Here is a 22,464-nt window from a genome sequence, read left to right as displayed (position 1 = left end):
AGGAATAGGGAGTGCTCCCAGTCTCCTGATCCACATTCCTCCTCCAACATCACCAAATACAAATTCATTTGTTGCTTATGTTGATTGTTCCGTGCAAGATCTTCTATTTATATGATGCAATGTAATATGATGAATGACTATGTTTCAAACAAATTGATAACTGCTTAAGAATATCCTGAGGGTGTAGCAAAATGCAATATAAAACAAAAGATCTTTACTTTAATTGACTCAATTTAATATATTTCAAATAAAAGGCAATGAAATGCTACATTTCTTTTGAAACATGCTGTGTGTTCATAATGTAATAAAATATAAATCTCAGGAAGTTACTGCTTTTAAATAGTAAATAGTTTAATGGACTCATTCAGAAATCAATTAGCTAATTATGTACAAATGACTTATTTGGAAGGCAGCTCATTTTCAGATGTTTGTATTTCTTCTAATGTCTTCTGGTATTGTCGTTCAGAACGTTTTCTTCGGTACACGTCATCTAGAAAGACAACATCATCAATGAATCTAGAGGAAGTAAACTTGAGGCATTTAAAAATTAATACACGCCACAGGCCATATTCATTTCATATAGTACAATTTTAGCCAGACAGGAACTTTCAACCCATCCAAACATATGATGTTAGATGAGTTGAGTTGTGAGGGGTTGTGCCTTTGCTTGCCTTGAAAGCAACTCATAATTCATGATTCAACAGTTATGGCAGTGATGCGAAAGCAAACATATGTAAGAAAAACATCAGTGACGAACAAAATAGTGGCAAAGGGAGACAAATCTCCAGGATTTTAAAAGAATTGCAAAATTACACCCGTGTTCAAAAAGAATGCAAGAACAAACCTAACAGCTACAGACCAGTCAGTTTAACCCTGGTGGTGGGAAAACTGTTAGAAATGATAATCTGAGACAAAATGAACAGGTGCTTGGATGCGTGTGGATTCATTAAAGGAAAGCCAGCAAAAATATGTTGAAAGCAATTGCATTTAACCACCTTGATTTTTTTTTAATATTGAGGATATCGTTGGTATGGTGTACATGGCATTTCAAATAGGTATTGATATAATGCCACATAATACATTTACCAACAAAACTGAAGCCCATGGAATAAAGAGCCAGTGAGAGTATGGAAAATAAAAGTTGGCTGACTGACAGGGACCTGAGAATTGTGGTGAATGGTAATGTTTTAGTCCAGAGTAAGGTACACAATGGGATTGCACAGGGGTAGGTCTAGACCACTGTTTGTCTTAATACATCTTAATGATCTTGGGTGTGCAGTGGAGAACTTCAAAATTTGAAGACTATAAAACTTGGAACTATAAAATAGTGAGCTGTGAGGAGGTTAGTGATGGACTTCAAAAGGACACAGACAGGTTACTAAAATGGGCAAATGCGTAGCAGATGGAATATAATGTGGAAATGTCTGAAATTATATAATTTGGCAGATGGAACAAGATGACTTAGAACTTAGAATCTCTACAGTACAGAAAAAGGCCATTCAGCCCATTGAGTCTGCACCAACCACAATCCCACCCAGGCCCTACCCCCATATTCCTACATATTTACCCACTAATCCCTCTAACCTATGCATCTCAGGACACTAAGGGCAATTTTAGCAAGGCCAATCAACCTAACCTGCACGTCTTTGGACTGTGGCAGGAAACCGGAGTACCTGGAGGAAACGCAGACATGAGGAGAATGTGCAAAACCACACAGACTGTGACCCACGCCAGGAATCAAACCCAGGTCCCTGGAGCTGTGAAGCAGCAGTGCTAACCACTATGCTACTGGCAATATAAAAGAGATACAATTCTAAAAAGCATGCAGAAACTGAGAAACATGGATCTATAGGTGTACAAACCATTGATGGTGACAGGACAGGTTGGGAAAATGGTTAAAGAACACAAAGAATCCAGGATCTTATAAATAAAGACAGAGTACAAAAACAAGAAAATTATGATGAGCATTAACTGGAATATTTTGTCCAATTCTGGGCCCCAAAATTTAGGAAGGATGTGAAGACTTTAGAGACGGTGCAGAAAAGGAGGTAAAAGAATGGTTCCAGGAATGAGGGACTTCATTTATACAGATATAATGGAGAACCTGGATCTATTCTCCCTAAAGAAGGCCGAAGGGAGATTTGATAGAGATGATTAAAATCATGAGGGATCTGGACAAAGGACATACAGAGGAATTGTTCCTGTAGGCAGAAAAGTCGAGGGACAGAAGTGATTAGTAAAACATCAATGACAATCTGGAGAAATTGTTTTATGCGGCAAGTGGATCTGGAATGCACTTCCTGAGAGTGTAGTAGAGATAGATTCAATAATGGCTTTTAAAAGGGAATTGGCTAAACACCTGGAAAACAAAGGTTTGTTAGGCTACAGGAAGAGTGGAACAAGCTGAGTTGTAGCTCCAATGCCAGTTCATGTTCTAATAAACATGGATTGGCAGAAGGCAGGACTTCCTCCACCTCAACAGCTTCTGGCCAGATTGACCAGATATGTGACAAAAGGGAAACCTGGAATATAGCTTATCCATCGTTGTCAGGAAATCGCAGGTCAAGAGTTAAGTTAGGGGAGACAGAATACCTTAAGAATTTTCAGTTGATCAGGGAGATCCAGTGTGGAATTAAAGGGTAAGGCATGACTGGGAAAATCTAACTGAATATAGAGAGGAGGTGACTTAAATAATGGATAGGGGAATGCCTATGGATGTCATTTACGTGGACTTCCAGAAGACAATGAATAAATCTCTCATGAGAGACAGTTAGCTCAATAAAATTGAAGTTTCTGGAATTGAAAGCAAATTATCAATCTGGTTAGGAAATTGCCTGAGTAGCAGGAGAGAGATAGTAGGAATAACAGGCAGAAATAACAAATCTCTCCTGCAAGAATCCATTTGGATCAAAGTATTCAGTGTAGTTATTAACAGCCTAAATGGTGGGATAGGAAATGTCACAATTTGGTGATGGTACAAGGATAGGAGACGTTGAGAGTAGAATTGGCGAATGTAGATTGGGGGCGCAGATTGGTTAGTAGGATGGCTGAGGAACAGTGGAGGATTTTTAAGAAGATCTTTTTCGGTACTCAGCAGAAATGTATTCCGATGGTAAAGAAGGACTGTAGCAGAAGGGATAACCAGCCGTGGTTATCGAAGGAAATAAAGGAGAGTATTAAATTAAAAGCTGATGCGTTCAGAGTGACTAAAAATAGTGGGCGATTAGAAGATTGGGAAAGATTTAAAAATCAACAAAGAATGACTAAGAAGGTGATAAAGAAAGGAAAGATATAGAGTATGAAGCTAAACTAGCTCTAAATGTAAAAAATGACAGTAAAAGTTTTTACAAATATACAAAGAGGAGGAGACTGGCTAGAGTGAATGTTTGACCCGTGGAAGATGAGGGGGGGGGATTTAGCAGTGGGCGATGAGGAAATGGCTGAGGCTTTAAATAAGTTTTTTGCCTCGGTCTTCATGGAGGAGGACACAAATAGTTTGCTGGATATTAAAGATAGAAGGATGGTAGGAGATGAGGGCCTTAATGCGATAACTGTCACTAGAGAGGTAGTGCTCAATAGACTAACGGGACTGAAGGTAGACAAGTCCCCAGGACCGGATGGAATGCATCCTAGGGTTCTGAAAGAAATGCAGAGGTGATAGCGGATGCCTTAGTAATTATTTATCAAAATTCGCTGGACTCCGGGAAGTGCTGGAAGATTGGAAAACAGCTAATGTTACGCCGCTATTTAAAAAGGTAGCAGACAAAAGGCAGGGAAATATAGGCCGGTCATGCCTGTAGTTGGAAAAATGCTAGAATCCGTCATCAAAGAAGAAATAGTGAGGCACCTAGAAAAGAATGGTTTGATCGAGCAGACGCAGCACGGATTCGTTAAGGGGAAGTCGTGTTTAACGAATTTATTGGATTTCTATGAGGATGTGACTAGTGCGGTAGACAGAGGGGAACTGGTGGATGTGGTGTTTTTAGATTTCCAAAAGGTGTTTGATAAGGCGCCTCACAAAAGGTTGCTGCAGAAGGTTAGGGTGCACGGAGTTGGGGGTAAGGTGTTAGCGTGGACAGAGGATTGGCTGTCTAATAGGAAGCAGAGAGTTGGAATCAATGGGTGGTATTCGGGTTGGCAGTTGGTGACCAGTGGAGTGCCGCAGGGATCGGTGCTGGGGCCTCAACTGTTTACCATTTACATAGATGATCTGGAGGAGGGGGCTGAGTGTAGGGTGACAAAATTTGCTGATGACACGAAGATGAGTGGAAAAGCAAATTGCTTGGAGGGTGTGGAAAGTCTGCAGAGAGATCTGGATAGGCTGAGCGAGTGGGTGAGGACCTGGCAGATGGAATATAATGTTAGCAAGTGCAAGGTTATCCACTTTGGCAGAAATAATAGTAGGAGGGATTATTATTTAAAAGGCGAAAAGCTGCAGCATGCTACGGTGCAGAGGGACCTGGGGGTACTTGTGCATGAATTGCAAAAACCCAGTCTGCAGGTGATCAAGAAGGCAAATGGAACGTTGGTCTTTATAGCGAGGGGGATAGAATATGAAAAAGCAGGGAGGTCTTCCTGCAACTGTGCAGGGTACTGTTGAGGCCGCAGCTGGAGTACTGTGTGCGGTTTTGGTCGCCGCACTTGCGCAAGGATATACTGGCCTTGGAGGGAGTGCAGAGAAGATTCACTAGGTTGATACCGGAGATGACAGGGCTAGCCTATGAAGAGAGACTGAATAGACTAGGTCTGTACTCGTTAAGAGTTTGGAAGGCTGAGGGGGGATCTTATAGAGACGTATAAGATAATGAAGGGGATAGGTAGGGTAGAGGTAGAGAGATTCTTCCCGCTTAGAAAGGATAGCAGGACGAGAGGACACAGCCTCAAGATTGGGGGGGGGGGGGGGGGGCGCAGTTTAGATCGGAGTTGAGGGGGAACTTCTTCACTCAAAGGGTGGTGAATCTCTGGAATTCTCTGCCCGTTGAAGTGTTGGAGGCTACCTCAATGAATATACTTAAGTCATGGGGTAGATAGGTTTCTGATAGACAGGGGAATTAAGGGTTATGGGGAGAAAGTGGGAAAGTGGAGCTGATCCACTTCAGATCAGCCATGATCTTATTGAATGGCGGGGCAGCTAGATGGGCTACTCCTGCTCCTATTTCTTGTGTTCTTATGTTGTAAGCAGTGTAGCTGGAAGTATAAGATTACACAGATATAAACAAAGATTAAATGAATGGGTAAAACTGTGGCAAATAGCAAATGTGAGGCCATCCAAATGTGAGGACATAGAAAGGATAGAACAGGATACTTTCTAAACAATGAAAAGCTAGAAGCAGTGGCGATCCAAAAATACTTTGGGGAGTCCAGGTCCATAGGTAATCAAAGCAACATGAACAGATACAGAAATTAATCAAGAGGCTAATGGAATGCTGTCGATTATACCTAGAGAACTACAAAACAAGGAGAAAGGAGTCATTCTTCAACTATAAGAAAAGTGATTTGGAATACTGAAAGCAGTTTATGACGACCAGCTTAGCAAAGAAATACTGGCCAAGGAGCACAGTATCGTCAGAATGATACTTGAGATCTAAGGATTAAATTATGAGGAGTGATTACACAAATTAAAGTTGTAACCCTTGAAATTTAGAAGAATTTTGATTGAAGTTGTCAAGATATAGGGGTAGAATAGGGAACTATTTCCACAAATTGGGCTGTCCAGGACTGGGGTACAGTCCAAAAGTAAAAGTCAGGCTTTTGAGGAGTGCAATTAGAAAACACTTCTTAAATGCAAATAGTGGCACCAGTTTGGAACTCTCTTTCACAAGTGGCAAATGAAATACCTCAAACTGAATTTAAATCTGAAATTAATAGATTTTTTTCAGGAATAATAGGGCAGGTGGGTATACAGAGTCAGCTTGCAGATTAGCCAGGATGTCACCAAATAGTGGAACAGGCTTGAAGGTCTAACTGGACTGCTCCTATTCCTGTGTTCCTATGTTGGTGTGAAATGCAATTCCAATAGAGAAAGATCAGGTCAAAGTTTGATTTCAAAGCTGATATGTCCGGTTATGGTACTGGTTTAACATATTTTATATGGAGGCTTGACTAATTGGATGTGGTGTCTTTTACACTTAATGAACCCTTCCTACTATGAAAGGATGGTAGCCATGTGTTAATACTGATAAGTGCAGACTTGAGACTCAACTAGACAAACAACACATGAGTAACTAAGACTATTATGGTAAGCATTGTCACTGGTCTTGAGTATAACATACCTTTTGATTGATGATTTGATTTTTATGCACCTGCATGTGGGTCAGTAACCAGAGGTTACAAGTTATAATAACTAGCAGAAGAACTAGATGGAAAACATTTCTTCACATACAGAAGTGTTAAGAACTGGAACACACCACCTGTAAGGATAGATGACTCATATTCCACAGAAAATTTCAAAAGCTATTTAACGTGTATCTGAAGAGGCCTAATTTGCAGGGTTATGGAGAAGAAGATGGGGTATGGGGCTAAATTAGACAACTCTTTCAAGGAATCATCAGGAGCATGATGTGTCAAATGGCAGTCTTGTGCCGCAAGAGTCTATTCTTAAATTGGAAAAGATTACCTTGAGGATGAGTTCACAGAATATATTTGGGAGGTTTTTAAGAGCAGCTGTGGGCCATCAGCAGCAGCAGAATTGTACTCAACCACAATTTGTACCCTCGTGGCCTGGCATATCCCCTATTCTACCATTACTACCAAGCCAGGGATCAATAAAGAGTGCAGAGGGCATGCCAGGAGCAACAGCAGCCATACCTAAAAAATGAGGTGTCAACCTGGTGCAACTATAAAACAGGACTACTTGCATGCCAAAGAACATAAGCTGCAAGTAATAGACAGAGCCAAGTGATTCCAAAAGCAACAGATCAGCTCTAAGGTCTGCAGTCCTGCACATCCTGCTGTGTATGGTGCTGGATGACCCAACTCAGCCTCCTCTGGAGGTCCCCAGCATGACAGAAGTCAGTCTTCAGCAAATTCAATTCACTACATGTGATAGCAAGAAACAGATGAAGACACTGGATGCTGCAAAGGCTATGGATCCTGACAATATACCAGCAATAGCACTGAAGACTTGAGCTCCAGAACTTGCCACACCCTGAGCCAAGCTGTTTCAGTACAGCTGCAACACTGGCATTCACTCAGCCATGTGGAAGGTTTGCCTAGTTATGTCCTGTACTCAAGAAACAGGACAAATCCAACCCCAGCCAATTATCACCCCATCAGTCTACTCTTGATCGTCAGTAAAGTGATGGAAGGGGTCATCAACAGCAGTTACTTAGCAATAACCTGTTCACGTATGCTGAGTTTGGATTTTGCCAAGATCACTCAGCTCCTCATCTCATTACAGCCTTAGTTAAACATGGACAAAAAAGCTGAATGCCAGAGGTGAGACGACATCAAAGCAGCATTTGATGGGGTATGGCATCAAGGAGACCTAGCAAAACTGGAGTTCATGGGAATCAGGGAGAAAACCCTGGCACCAAAAATGATGGTTGTGGTGATTGGAAGTTAATCTACTCAGCTCCAACACATCACTGCAGTAGTTCCTCAAAGTTCCTAGTTCCTAGACCCATCCATCTTCAGCTCATTAATGAAATTCCTTCCATCACAAGATCAGAAGTGGGGATGGTTGCTGATGATGGCACAATGTTCTGTATCATTTGCAATTCCTCAGATACTGAAGCAGACCATGTTCAAATGCAGCAGGCCCAGACAGTATCCATGCTTGAGCTAACAAGTGGCAAGTGTCAGGCAATGACCATCTTCAACAGGAGAGGATCTAACCATGGCCCCATGACATTCAATGACATTACTATTGCTGAATCCTCATTATCAACATCCTGGAGGTTACCATTGTCCAACAACTGAACTGGGCTAGCACGTCAAAGGCCAGGAATCCTGTTGCAAGTAACTCACTTCCATATTCCCCAAAGTCTGTCCACAGTTGTGCCATATGGCACAAAACATGAGTGTAAATGAATGCTCACTTGCCTGGATGTGTGCTGCTCTAACAACACGAGAATTTTGACACTATTCAGACAAAGCAGCTGCTGGATTGCTACTCCTTCCACAAACATCCAATCCCTCCACCAATGAACACTGGCAGCTGTGTGTGCCATGTACAAGATGCACTGCAGTAACTCACCAAGGTTCCTTAGGCAGCACCTTCCAAACCCATTCAGAAGGACAAGAGCTGCAGGTCACCACTTCCTTCAAGAGCAACTAGGGCTGGGAATAAATGCTGGTCTAGCCAATAACATCTACATCCCATAAATGAGTTTTTAAAAAAATGTTTCATGAGAAAAGATTAATGAATGATCTCATAGTGATGGATCCTTTAGGGAGTGAATATTACATAGACATTCACATTAAGTTTGAAGATAAAAAACTTGGGTCTGAAACTAGTGTCTTAAACTTAAATAAAAGCTAATTACGTTGGCATGAAAACACAGACACTAAAATGAACTGGAAAAGAGATTAAAAGGCAAGATGGCACATAAGAATTGGCAGACATTTTAGACAGATTTTTCATATCACTCAAAGGTATATTCCATCTGGCAAGATTCTATGAGAAGGATGGTCCATTCATGGCTAATTAAAGAAGTTAAAAATGTTTTCAAATTGTAAGTGCAAGTTTATTTTTAGTGTCACAAGTAGGCTTACATTAACACTGCAATGAAAGAAAAAGCATACAATGTTGTGAAGTTTAATGGTAGGCCAGAAAATGGTCAAAATTTTAGAAACCAGTAAAGGAGAACTAAAAAAAAGAGAAAAATAGATAATGAGTAGCAAGAACAGATACTATGAATTTTTACTAGTATATGGAAAGAAAGAGAGTAGCTAAAGTAAATATTAATCCCTTGGATTATAGGACTGGGGAATTTTTAATTGGGACCAAGGAAATGGCAGCGATCTTGAAGAAATATTTTGTATGCCTTCATAGCAGAGGACGCTAACAGCACTCCAATAATAGTAGAAGATCAACGGGGAAAAGGGAGGGAGTAACTTAATGCAATTATCATCAGCAGTGGGAAAGTGTTAGGTAAATTAATGAGACTAAGTCCCTGGCGTCCTTGGATCTTTAAAAAGCTGTTGCAGAGATAGTGGACAATTGGTTGTAATCTTCCAAAATTCTGTATTCCTAAAATCCCTTTGGATTGGAAAGCCAAAAATGTTAACCTCTCTTCAAAGAGGGTGACAAAAAGCAAGACACTATAGGCCAGTTAGCCAAACATCTGTCATTGGGAAATGCTGGAATCCATCATTAAGGAACTGGTATCAGGATATTCTTGTGAAAAAGTGCAACTTCAAATGTTGCAGGAATATAATCAATAGTTTTGGGGAAATGAAGTCTGTAAATGTAAGGTAATTGGCACTCTAGAATTCAGAAGTTGCCAGCAATCTATGGTACTTGCAGATAAAAAGAGACCTTCCATGTGTAATTACAAGATCCTTTAGAAGGTCAAGAGCCTTAAATTAGCTGTGGGCCATTTAGCTGAGGACCTTATAGCAGTAAACTTGAAGTTAATTGCCCTGTCTTCATTGTAGATACAAATTATTCATGTAATTTCCTAGATTAGGTAAAGGTTGAAAAACAACTGGAAAACAAGCGGTCTTAAAGTATCTACTTTTCAGATCAACTGACACATTTAGCAGTTGAAATTAATTAGTTGCAATCTTTCTTTGGAACATTCCATTGTGCCTTATTGGAATAGATTGCAGGAAAATGGTCTTTTGTATTGGGTTTATCACCATGTTTTTCACATAAACATGCAGCAAGAGAAAGTTGCCAACAATGGTGCTTGGACATAGCTAAGACCTGCAGCAAAGAGCTATTAGAAATAAAAGGTATTTTCTGTTTTTAAAGTCACCAAGCAAGAAAACAGTAATGCTTGAGCTGGGGTGTCCACAAATGTAAGCTGCTTAAGGATAATTGGACATCCAACTGAATGTTGATGGAAGGACCTGGAGGAGGGAACCGAGTGTAGGGTGTCGAAATTTGCTGATGACACCAAGATTGGGGGAAAGGCAAATTGTGCGGAGGGTGTGGAGAGTCTGCAGAAGGATCTAGATAGGCTGGGCGAATGGGCCAGGAAATGGCAAATGGAATTTAATGTTGGCAAGTGTGAGGTGGTCCACTTTGGTAGGAAGAATGGTAGGAAGGACTATTACTTATGTGGCGAAAAACTGCAGCAGGCGACGGTGCAGAGGGACCTCGGGGTCCTTGTGCATGAGTCGCAAAAACCCAGCCTGCAGGTGCAGCAGGTGGTCAGGAAGGCGAATGGGATGCTGGCCTTCATAGCGAGGGGGATTGAATATAAAAGTAGGGAGGTCTTGCTGCAGCTGTATAGGGCATTGGTGAGGCCGCAGCTGGAGTACTGTGTGCAGTTTTGGGCGCCGCACCTACGCAAGGATATTTTGGCCTTGGAGGGAGTGCAGAGGAGGTTTACTAGGCTGATACCGGAGTTGAGGGGGTTGAGCTATGAGGAGAGGCTGAATAAACTAGGCTTGTACTTGTTAGAGTTTAGAAGAATGAGGGGAGATCTCATTGAGACGTATAAGATGATGAATGGGATGGATAGGATAGAGGTGGAGAGACTCTTCCCGCTCAAAAAAGACAGTAGGACTAGGGGGCACAGCCTCAAGATAAAGGGGGGGCGGTTTAGAACGGAGTTGAGGAGGAACTTCTTCACTCAAAGGGTGGTGAATCTCTGGAATTCTCTGCCCGTTGAAGTGGTGGAGGCTGCCTCGCTAAATATTTTTAAGAAGCGGGTTGATGGGTTTTTGATAAGAGAGGGGATTAAGGGTTATGGGGAGAGGGCGGGAAAGTGGAACTGAGCCACGACAGATCAGCCATGATCTTATTGAATGGCGGGGCAGGCTCGAAGGGCCAGATGGCCTACTCCTGCTCCTATTTCTTATGTTCTTATGACCCCAAGAAATCTTATAGCTCGGAGAATAGCAGGAACACTGATGTGGATCAAAGTGAATTCTCAACAGCTGTGGCACACTTTAGTTTTGTCTTAACAGAAATGAAGAAACCCCTAAAATCCTGAAAAGTATAAAGGCACTCTTGGGCAGAATTAAAAACAGAATAGGAAGTGACTTGTAAAGGTTTTCAGGTTTAAATAATAAGTTTACAAATATCTGCAAAATGTTATTGTAAAAGAGATTTGGTTTTCAATTGGCTCACCTGGCTAAATAAAGGATAAATAAAATGAATAAAAATTACAGTGCTGGTACTTGCTTTAAAATTGCTTAAAGTTTTTGTACAAAACATAAAATCTTGTGGTGTAATTATTTCAGTTAATAACTGGGAGTTCGAATTTCTTTTTAAAAGTTAATTATCTTAAGATAATAATGTTGAGAAAAATTAGAATACAATCAGTGATTTTATGAAAGCAAAATTGCACTTGACAAATTTATTAGCATTCTTTGAGGATGAAACAACCTAGATGGAAAAGGGGAACTGGTAGATGTAGTGTATTTGATTTCCAAAAGGCATTTGGCATGGTACCAAATAGAAAGTTACTAAAGAGTCCATAGTGTTGGAACTAATACATTTGCATGAATAGAAGATCAGAACAAAAAACAGAATCAGGATAATGACACAGGGATCGGTGCTGGAGCCTCAACTATTTATAATCTACATTAATGAGTGCATGTAGTTAAATTTACTTACAATGCCAAGATAGGTGGGAAAGCAAATTGTGAACGGGAGTCTGCAAAGGGACATGGATAGGTTAACTGATTGGTCAAAAATTTGGCAACTGGAATATAATGAGGAAAATGTGAGGTTATCTGTCTTGACAAGAATAGAAAAGCAACATATGATTTCAGTGGAGACTACAGAAGCTGTGATACAGAGGAATCAGGGTATCTTTGTACAAGTAACAGTTTTTTTCTGTTTACTTTATTCCAATCAAGTCAAATTAAAGCCAATTCAAAGTCCCAACGAGTTGGGACATTCCCGATCCAAGCTAAGACAGGGCTCTCACCACCTGTCTTGGGCTTGATCTACATGATCCAAGCTGACTGGAGTAGGTGTGGCTCCTCCTCCAAGGCTTGATCTAATTTGCATCTTAGCCAAGAGGCCGAGATGCCACTCTAAAAAATTGCTTCAAATGAAGCTGAAACGTGACCTAATGACTTCAACCAAGTGCAGCATGTCGATACTACACTTGATCTTAGCCAAAAGGCTGAGACGTCTCCCAGAATGCAAGAGTGAAGTCCCTCAGCCACTTCTACCAGATACACAAAGTTGTACTCCTGTAGGTACAGCAAGTAATTAGGAAGAAAGTTGCACATAGGACTTCATTGCAAGGGGGAATGGAGTATAAAAGTAGGAAAGCTTTGCCACAACTGTACAGGGCATTGGTGATGTATCATCTAGAATACACCATGCAGTTTTGGTTTTATTTAAGGTGGGAAATGCTTGCGTTGGAGGCAGTTCAGAGTAAGTCACTAGGTGGATGGATTGTCTTATGCAAAAAGGTGCATGTTGGGTCTATACTCATTTAAGTTTTGAAAGAATGAGGTGATCTTATTGAAACATAACTATACTGAGGTAGCTTGACAAAAATACTGGGAGTATGTTTCCAATCATGGGGGAAATCTAGAACTAAGGGATATAGTTTCAAAATTTGAGGTCACCCAATTAAGGCACAATGTGGAAGAATTTCTTCTCTCAGGGGATCATAAAGAGCTTTCGAGATTTAGTTATTGAACGTAGCCAACTAAGGCCCAGCTGTGATCTTACTGAATGGAAGAACAGGCTCCAGAGATCGAATGGCCTACTGCAGTATCTTAAATATTTTTCGTGGGCGAATCAAAAGCAGGTGATGTTTGTGATGCAAACGACCAGAAACCCTGAAAAAAGAGCGCCAAAGAGCAAGAATCGTCCACAAACAGATTCCCAGGATCTTTCCAATTGGACTTTTCCGACATTCAAGTGTACGAGCACGTTAGCAATTCAGAATTTCTCTCGCAGTGGGAAACGCGGAAGTCACTCGGTTTTACTTACAAAATGTTTCGTGGCCAATGCGGACGTTTATCATGATCCACTCCAGCACGCCGCCCAGGACAAAGAAACAAGGCAAGAAGCGGTAGACTCCAAATCGTCCTTTCCCAGGGACTAAATTCAACAAGCGTTTGAGCCGGCGGCTGAACAGCATTGCCGGCCTGCTTTCAACTCCGTGGCTGCGGAGTCGCCGGCAGATTTCTCAACCAAAGATGAACGGCGGGCGGTGGGTGGATGAAGCCGCAGCTTGAATGCACCTAAATTCCGCCCGTCTTCTTCCTCTGCCCCCTTTGCAATGTTAACCTTTCAGCAGCCTCACATCCCCGGAAAAAGAGCAGCTACTAAGAGACGCTGACCACTCTGTGCTCGATAGACGGGACGAGAGAAAGGGAACTCAGGGATAGTGAGCACTGCCCGACCCGCCGCAAGGTTGTCAGAAAGCGTAGCGGCTTAGTTCACGCAGACCAGTTTCATATCCTCCATACTGCTTTTAAATCGAGGCTGGGGCCTTCATAAGTTTATTTAATAGTCACAAGGAAGGCTTACATTAACGCTGCAATGAAGTTACTGTGAATGATTCACTGTCTAGGGGAATTTCAATTACGAGCACAAACCACTCATTCAGAATCAGTAAAACAAAATTACAGTCCTTTTACATGTCTGAAAAGATAACTTTCTGTAACACTTGCACTATATTGTGAACTTTATTCAGAATCATCTCAAAACTTAGCATCCTTCTCTATGAACAGTATGCTTTGTCTGTATAGCACGCAATAAACAATACTTTTCACTGTATACTAATACATGAGACAATAAATCAAATTCCTTTGACCTAACAACAGAGTTGCCAGCAGCCTGGAGTCTCTGGGCATTAAAGATGAATCTTTAGGACTCTGTTGAGAACAACCAGCCACAGGCAATAATTGGTTAGTCTTTAAACATTTTCATTGATTTGTTATTTAAATATTGGGGGGTGGGGGCTGATTTAAAGTCAAGAACCATTAATCATGTGACAAATAGGTTTACTCACTGACTTGATTTAGGAATTCCTTTAATGTTCCTCACCACTTCCTGCCTTCAACTTTCCCTCCCCCTGCAGTTCTGGGAAAGCAATGCACCAGGAAGGCAAAAGATATTCTGCATCAAATGGTGCAAGTATAAGGATGTATCGGATTCTTGAATGGATGTTTCCCCTCATGGGGGAATCTAAGACTAGACATAGTCTCAGAATAAAGGTGCACCAATTTAAGACTGAGATTAGGAGGAATTTCTTCTCTTGGATTTTTTTTGTTGACTTTGAGTGCAGTTTTTGGGATTCACTTAGGGCAGGGTCACCAAACTACCTCGTAGGGTGACCCGAGTCACATCCAGCTCGGAGCAGGCTGTATCCGGATTGGAGTTTGGAGACTGCTGATTTAGAGCATTGTGATGTTAATGTGGTTTTAAGTTGTAAAAAAACATATTCTGTGCAGTTTGTAAGCAGAGCTTTTGGTTTCATTGTGGCACCAATTGCTACAAGTGAGTTTACTGTTTCTTCAATAGCTTAAATGCAGTTTTGTTTATTTTTACTCTGGGCCTCAGGTGCTTTCTGGGATTTATTTTATGATCCTGCATTGTTAGGAGGAAGACTGGTCAGCAGGTCATGTGTTTAGGACAGTTTTTCTCTTCACAGTGAATTCAAGGTTTTATTTTCAGTTTGGCTGCTGGCTGCAGTTTTAGGTTAGGGGTGTGAAAATACAGAAAAGCAGTATTTCTTTCAATCAGGAAGGCTGGGCAGCAGAATTTCCAATAGCAGAGAGAGAGAAAGTTCTCCTTTTGGTGCTTTGCTAGCTAGTCCCCATCTGTCTTTATCACACTGGTGTTTTAGGAAGTTGTTTTAACTTTAAGAGAACTGTAGCATTCAACCAAAGTCTGTGGCAAGTGTTTTGTTTATGGGGAAGTTTGATTGGAACATTGCATATATTTGTCAAAAGTTATACAATATCATGAGTTTTTTTCTTGATTATAATTGGTAAAATTTATTGCTAATTTTCTTTTCATATGTTAACTGTATTCTTCAATAAATTGTGATTAAAAAGCTCATGTGAAATATCTCATACTCACCCTAGCCAAATTCAAATTGCAAAATCCATGATACAGGCAGACTTCATAAAACACTGGAGTTTCTAACATGAATTGTGATAGCATTAAAGCAGAGACAAACAAACTATAAGTGTTCATTCCCTATTTATAAGGGCATAAGAAATAGGAGCAGGAGTAGGCCATCTAGCCTGCCCTGCCATTCAATAAGATCATGGCTGATCTGTCGTGGCTCAGTTCCACATTCCTGCCCTCTCCCCATAACCCTTAATCTCCTCTCTTATCAAAAACCCATCAACCTGCGTCTTAAAAATATTTAGCGAGGCAGCCTCCACCACTTCAACGGGCAGAGAATTCCAGCGATTCACCACCCTTTGAGTGAAGAAGTTCTTCCTCCACTCCGTTCTAAACCACCCCCCCCCCCTTTATCTTGAGGCTGTGCCCCCTAGTCCTACTGTCCTTTGAGTGGGAAGAGTCTCTCCATCTCTATCCTATCCATCCCATTCATCATCTTATACATCGCAATGAGATCTCCCTTCATTCTTCTAAACTCTAACGAGTACAAGCCTAGTTTATTCAGCCTCTCCTCATAGCTCAACCCCCTCAACTCCGGTATCAAACTAGTAAACCTCCTCTGCACTCCCTCCAAGGCCAAAACATCCTTGCGTAAGTACGGCGCCCAAAACTGCACACAGTACTCCAGCTGCGGCCTCACCAATGCCCTATACAGCCGCAGCAAGACCTCCCTACTTTTATATTCAATCCCCCTCGCTATGAAGGCCAGCATCCCATTTGCCTTCCTGACCACCTGCTGTACCTGCAAGCTGGGTTTTTGCGACTCATGCACAAGGACCCCGAGGTCCCTCTGCACCGTTGCCTGCTGCAGTTTTTCGCCACGTAAGTAATAATCCTTCCTACCATTATTCCTACCAAAGTGGACCACCTCGCACTTGCCAACATTAAATTCCATTTGCCATTTCCTGGCCCATTCGCCCAGCCTATCTAGATCCTTCTGTAGACTCTCCACACCCTCCGCACAATTTGCCATTCCACCAATCTTGGTGTCATCAGCAAATTTTGACACCATACACTCGGTTCCCTCCTCCAGATCATCTATATAAATGGTAAATAGCTGAGGCCCCAGCACCGACCCCTGGGGCACTCCACTAGTCACCAACCGCCAATCCGAATAGCACCCATTGACCCCCACTCTCTGCTTCCTATTTGACAACCAATCCTCTATCCACGCTAACACCCTACCCCCAACTCCATGCCCCCTGACCTTCTGCAATAACCGCTTGTGAGGTACCTTGTCAAACGCCTTCTGAAAATCAAGACAGACCACATCCACCGGCTCTCCTCTATCCACCACCCTAGACACATCCTCATAGAACTCCAGTAAATTTGTCAGACACGACTTCCCCTTAACGAAACCGTGCTGCGTCTGCTCTGTCAAGCAATTGCCCTCAAGATGCCTCGCTATTTTCTCCTTGATGACGGATTCTAACATTTTACCTACAACAGACGTTAAACTAACTGGCCTATAATTCCCTGCCTTTTGCCTGCCACCCTTCTTAAACAACGGCGTAACATTAGCCGTTTTCCAATCTTCCAGCACTTCCCTGGAATCCAGCGACGTCTGGAAAATAACCAAGGCATCCACTATCACCTCCGCCATTTCAGAACCCTCGGATGCATTCCATCCAGTCCTGGGGACTTGTCCGCAATCAGCCCCTCCAGTCTGTCGAGCACTGCCTCTCTAGTAACAGTAATGTCATTGAGACCCTCCAGTCCTACCACCTTTCCATCTCTAACACCCGGCAAATTATTCACGTCCTCCTCCGTGAAGACCGAAACAAAAAAGTTATTCAAGACCTCAGCCATATCCCCATCCCCTACCACTAAGTCCCCTTTCTCATCCTCTAAGGGTCCAACGTTCACCCTAGCCAGCCTCTTCCTTTTTATATATTTATAAAAACTCTTGCTATCCTTTTTTATATTAAGCGCTAGCCTGGCTTCATAGTTTCTCCTACCCTTCTTTATCAACTTCTTTGTCAATCTTTGTTGACATTTAAACCTCTCCCAATCCTCTTCTCGCCCACTACTCTTAGCTACTCTAAACGCCTCCGCTTTTAACACTTTCCTTCACCTCCTTCGTTATCCACGGCTTATTACCTCTCCTCCTACGGTCCTTTTTGACCATCGGAATAAATTTCTGCTGAGCACCAAGAAAGATCTCCTTAAAGATCCTCCACTGCTCCTCAGCAGACCTACCTTCCAACGCGCTCCCCCAGTCCACATTCGCCAATTCATCTCTCATCCTACCGTACTCCCCTCTGTTCAAACAAAGGATGCGTGTCCAGGAACCCACTTTGTCCTCCTCCATCTGCACCAGAAACTCCACCATACAATGATCACTCTCCCCAAGAGGATCCTTCACCGCAAGGTCCCTAATTCCACCCGCCTCATTACATAACACCAGATCCAAGATAGCTCGCTCCCTCGTCGGCTCCAACACACACTGTTCAAGGAAACTATCCTGTGTTTGTAGTTAACTGCAGGTTCATACTGAGATTGCTGAAGAACAAAGAGAAATAGAGTCATGAATTGTCAATTTTCTTTACCTTAGAAAACAATTGAAGAACTTTTGCGGTTCTGTGTTTCTCTCTAATGTTGGGTGCTTTTTGCATAGATATTATGGGAGTGATTGTCTGGACCTGTGTTCCTCCACACATATGACACTAAAGCCAGAGTATTATGCAAAATGGACTAAATGTAATTTGTGCTGGAGAGAACCTCTTTTGGGGTGTGCGGAGGGATCACATTTAGTGATGGGGTGTGGTGTTTTGCTGGGCATCCCAGAAGCATAGGTCTTTCTCCTGCAGGGGGTAAAATGCCAGTGGCAGTGGCATTAAGTAAAATTTCAGACAGATCAGTGACAGGTGCGTAAGTAGCAAGAAAGCCACTGCTGGATTTTAAATGCCCCTCACCACACACAAACCCAGTGAGGGAGCATAAAATCCAACTCATAGGCAGGGAGAAAAGGTTCAGGAATTAATCCACTCATCTATATACTCCAGGCTGGTTCCTCTGAATGCAGATGAGTGGTAAATCTGGACCAACAATATAGTACTTTAACATAATGGAAGTGTACATTTTATTCTCACAGAGCCAGATTTTAATGGGCCCAAAACCTTTTCTGCTCAAAGTTTTATAAGTAATGGTGTTCTCATAATTTAACAAATAATATTCAGTGGTATTACCATTGCTGAATCCCCCACTGTTAACATTTTGGGAGGTTACCATTAATCAGAAACTGAACTAGACTAGCCATATAAATATTGTGGCTACAAGAGCAGCTTAGAAGCTAGGAGTCCTGTGGCAAATGACTCACCTCTTGAAACTCCAAAACCTATCCACCATCTACAAGACTCACTTAGGACTGTGATGGAATACTCTTCACTTGCCTGGGTTAGTGCAGCTCCAATAACACTCAAAAAACTCAATATCATCCAGGAAAAAACCTGTTTGATTGGCATACCATCCACAAACATTCACTCCCTCCACCATAGATGCACACAATGGCAGCAGTATGTACCATCTACAAGATGCATGGAGGAATTCAGCAAGACTCCTTGGTCAGCACCTTCCAAAGCCACAATCATTACCATCTAGAAGGACAGGGACGGTAGACATATGGGAACACCACCACCACCTAGAAGTTCTCCTCAAAGTCACTCAACATCCTTATTTGGAAATATATTGCCATTGCTTCACTGTTGCTGGGTCATAAGAACATAAGAACATAAGAAATAGGAGCAGGAGTAGGCCATCTGGCCCTTCGAGCCTGCCCCGCCATTCAATAAGATCATGGCTGATCTGTCGTGGCTCAGTTCCACTTTCCCGCCCTCTCCCCATAACCCTTAATCCCCTCTCTTATCAAAAACCCATCAACCCGCTTCTTAAAAATATTTAGCGAGGCAGCCTCCACCACTTCAACGGGCAGAGAATTCCAGAGATTCACCACCCTTTGAGTGAAGAAGTTCCTCCTCAACTCCGTTCTGAACTGCCCCCCCTTTATCTTGAGGCTGTGCCCCCTAGTCCTACTGTCTTTTTTGAGCGGGAAGAGTCTTTCCACCTCTATCCTATCCATCCCATTCATCATCTTATACGTCTCAATGAGATCTCCCCTCATTCTTCTAAACTCTAACGAGTACAAGCCTAGTTTATTCAGCCTCTCCTCATAGCTCAACCCCCTCAACTCCGGTATCAGCCTAGTAAACCTCCTCTGCACTCCCTCCAAGGCCAAAATATCCTTGCGCAGGTGCGGCGCCCAAAACTGCACACAGTACTCCAGCTGCGGCCTCACCAATGCCAAAACCCTGGAACTCCTTTGCTTACTGTTCAAGAAGGCAGCTCACTAAAACCTTCTCAAAGGCAATTAGGGATGGGCAATAAATGCTGTTCTAGCCAGCAATGTCCACAAGAATGAATATTAAAAAATTAATCAAGACATCTTAAATTTCAATGAGAAAAAGAATGTGATTTTTTCTTAGGTATCTTTTCACAGTGAAAACAATTAAAAATTTGTTGCTTAACAAACTGTTTCAGAGACTGCAAAAACATATTGTCTATTTGGAGAGGAATCTACTGCATTTGTATTTAGAGTCATATTTAAGTTGTTTATGAAGCATCCATCTTGCACTTCAACAGTACAATGGAATGTTACAGTTAAAGTAATTTTTCCAATACACATTTTGTTGTGATGTGCGTCTTTAGAGAGCAATTTTTCGGCTTAGTTGTATGCTAATTGTGTTTCTGAGGCTCATTTTGACGGGAATTATAGGAGGCTTGGAACACAGGATTCAATTCATTCATACGTTTACATGATCTTGGCTACATTTTTCATAGACAATTATACATGTGTGATCTAGATTAATTGGTATCAATTAAGTAACTGCGTGTTCATAAATTGCCTATAGACAAAATATTGTTTAACAGCGAACAAAGAAATAGAAAGCATCTGACTGAGATCAAGCTATATCAATTCCAAGTGGATAAAATTATAAGATGTAATAAAATCACTTCACAATTAGAAAAATGAGACCTAAACACTCATGCTGCTTAGACGTACTTTCCTTTTTTATTAATGAAAAATGTTCAAATTAGACTCATTATAACACAAATGTACCGAGCAAGCATACTTTTCCTCCCAAGTACCAGTGAAAAAATTAAACTGAATTCTATACAGGGGATAGAATCAGTGCAAAAATATAATAGCGTTTCCCGTAAGACCATAGCAGAGTCTAACAATAGTAAATTGAAATGTCCAGTGACAGCTTATTTTAAAAAGTCTTTATAAAAACAAGTACAATTTGACCATACAAGAAATGCAGTAAAATAAATTGTACTACCATTTCTCCATAGTTTCTAAAACACACAGCCACACTTTTCACATAACTCTTGCATCATAACAAATGGTGGTAATGGAACAGGAATTCAGGCATTATTCCAGACTGTACGCATGCCGAATATTTAGTGTGTCCCGGAGCATGATGTCACGTAGTCGCCACAGTGCATCAACCATGGTTGTATGAGCACCTTTGCTTTTTAACCAGTGAGAGGGCAACCGACTCTCTTGCTCTTTTGTAAGGTGAACATCTTGCCTTCTTGCTGCAAAGGAACATAAGGCAATGTGATGTTTGTAGGTACATACTTGTTAATTTCACTCACAAGGTGAGGAACAAGGTTAAAAAACCAGGTCACAGCATGGCTCCTTCATATAAAATTGGAAATTAAAACCGAAAATTCTGGAAATACTCAGCAGCTCAAGCAGCATCGGCAGGGAGAAACAATGATCCTTCAACGAAACTGAGGAAAGATTAAAATCTACACTTCTAATGGAAGGGGTAGCATCAATCTGAAACATTGAGACAGAATTCCCCAGCACGCCCCCCAACGGCATGTTTACCAGCGGTGGAGGCAGCGCTTCAATGGCTGCTGGTGGGATCATCTGCCTAAGTTAACAGTAATTTACATTCCTTGCTTGTGTCGCCATCAGGGAACCCAACATGGAGGTTGACCTATGTGGGAATGGAAGCTCCCTCTGGCTGGAAGGGCTGGAGAATTCTATCCATTCATTCTTATTTCACTCCACAGCTGCTGCCTGCCCTGCTGAGTTTTTCCAGTATTTTGTTTTTATTTCATTGCCCCACAAAGCCATGCTGGAATTGATAATTACTAACTTCTGAAATGTATTAAAAATCTTCAACCAGGAACAATAACACATTTAAAAATTCCAATTTATAAAATATAGTGGAATAGGGATTTCTTTTAGTTTATTGAATGTCAGCTCAAATGTTGTCAGCCAATGTTGGGCTTGCTAGAATTTCTACTTTATGAAGGAGGAAGACATTTTGGGGCAAGTTTTGAGAAGCTACTTTTCCTCCCAGATTCTCAGGGATTCTTTTTAGCAATACAAAGTTTTTTACAACTGGGAAGCTAGGGGAAGGGGGATGCAAAATGGGTATTGCTGATCCATGTGCTCAATACACTGAGCTATTATTGGAATGAATGCTGCCTTGCTGAATTACTTTTACATTTCAAGGAATGAATTAAGGAAAATCTTTAAAAAGCATGAGCGGACAATACCATTTCAGCTTTTTTCCACACCAGCATAGGAGTATGGCGGTGTGGTGTTGATTAGGTCAGTTTGCCAGATGGTTGGTTCATGATGCAGAAGGACGCCAACTGCGTGAATTCAATTCTCATAACTGCTGAGGTTATTCATGAACGTCTGCCTTTCAAACTTGCCTCAGGTGTGGTAACCTCAGATTAAATCACCACCAGTCAGCTCTCCTTCTCAAAGAGAGCCTATGGTCATCTGGGACTATAATGACTTTACTTACTTTATAGGGGCAGGTTGGGCATTTAGCCCCTAAAGTGAGATTCAGCATTCAGTTGAGGTCATGACTGGTTGGCGAACTAACTCTGTATACCCACATTTCCTCCAAAATTGCTCAATATCTTTTGCTGACAAAAATCTATAAATCTCAGTTTTAAAATTAACAAGTCATCTGGCATCAATTTGTGAAAGAGAATTCCACATCTGTACCACCGTGCCTGCAAAAAAAAAAAATTCTCTTCTGAATGGTCTAACTCTATTTTTAGACCAGGCCCCTTGGTCTAAGACTCCCTAACCAGTAAGAATAGTTTATTTCCAAATACCCTCTATATACTTAATACCTTGAAAACTTTGATCAAATTAGCCCTTAACCTTCTAATTTCCAGGGAATGCAACCCTAGTTTGTGTA

General features: G+C 41.7%; 2 protein-coding genes across 8 annotated transcripts in view; both read right to left on the bottom strand.

The window, feature by feature from the left end:
* Positions 1 to 233: 233 nt before the first annotated feature.
* uqcc5 (ubiquinol-cytochrome c reductase complex assembly factor 5) lies at positions 234 to 14,353 on the bottom strand. The gene is made up of 2 exons (XM_080186275.1): positions 13,076 to 14,353; positions 234 to 490 (listed from the first exon to the last, which is right to left on the bottom strand). Exons 1-2 carry the CDS (start codon positions 13,224 to 13,226, stop codon positions 399 to 401), a joined length of 243 nt encoding a protein of 80 aa, XP_080042401.1. The 5' UTR covers positions 13,227 to 14,353; the 3' UTR covers positions 234 to 398.
* A 5,918-nt stretch (positions 14,354 to 20,271) lies between these two features.
* The window catches only part of pbrm1 (polybromo 1), a 71,639-nt gene continuing 69,446 nt past the window's right edge, over positions 20,272 to 22,464 (bottom strand). For all 7 annotated transcript variants that reach the window (XM_080181769.1, XM_080181771.1, XM_080181774.1 and 4 more), the window contains one exon: positions 20,272 to 20,824. In XM_080181769.1, coding sequence (XP_080037895.1) covers positions 20,658 to 20,824 — 167 coding nt within the window. In that variant the 3' untranslated portion in view covers positions 20,272 to 20,657. The remainder of the gene's footprint in view (positions 20,825 to 22,464) is intronic.

This window comes from Carcharhinus amblyrhynchos, chromosome 3, assembly GCF_965287045.1.
Source record: "Carcharhinus amblyrhynchos chromosome 3, sCarAmb.v2.hapA, whole genome shotgun sequence".
Classification (NCBI taxonomy): Eukaryota; Metazoa; Chordata; class Chondrichthyes; order Carcharhiniformes; family Carcharhinidae; genus Carcharhinus; species Carcharhinus amblyrhynchos.
Note: the sequence above shows the minus strand (reverse complement) of the source record. Positions and strands in the feature narration are given on the sequence as shown.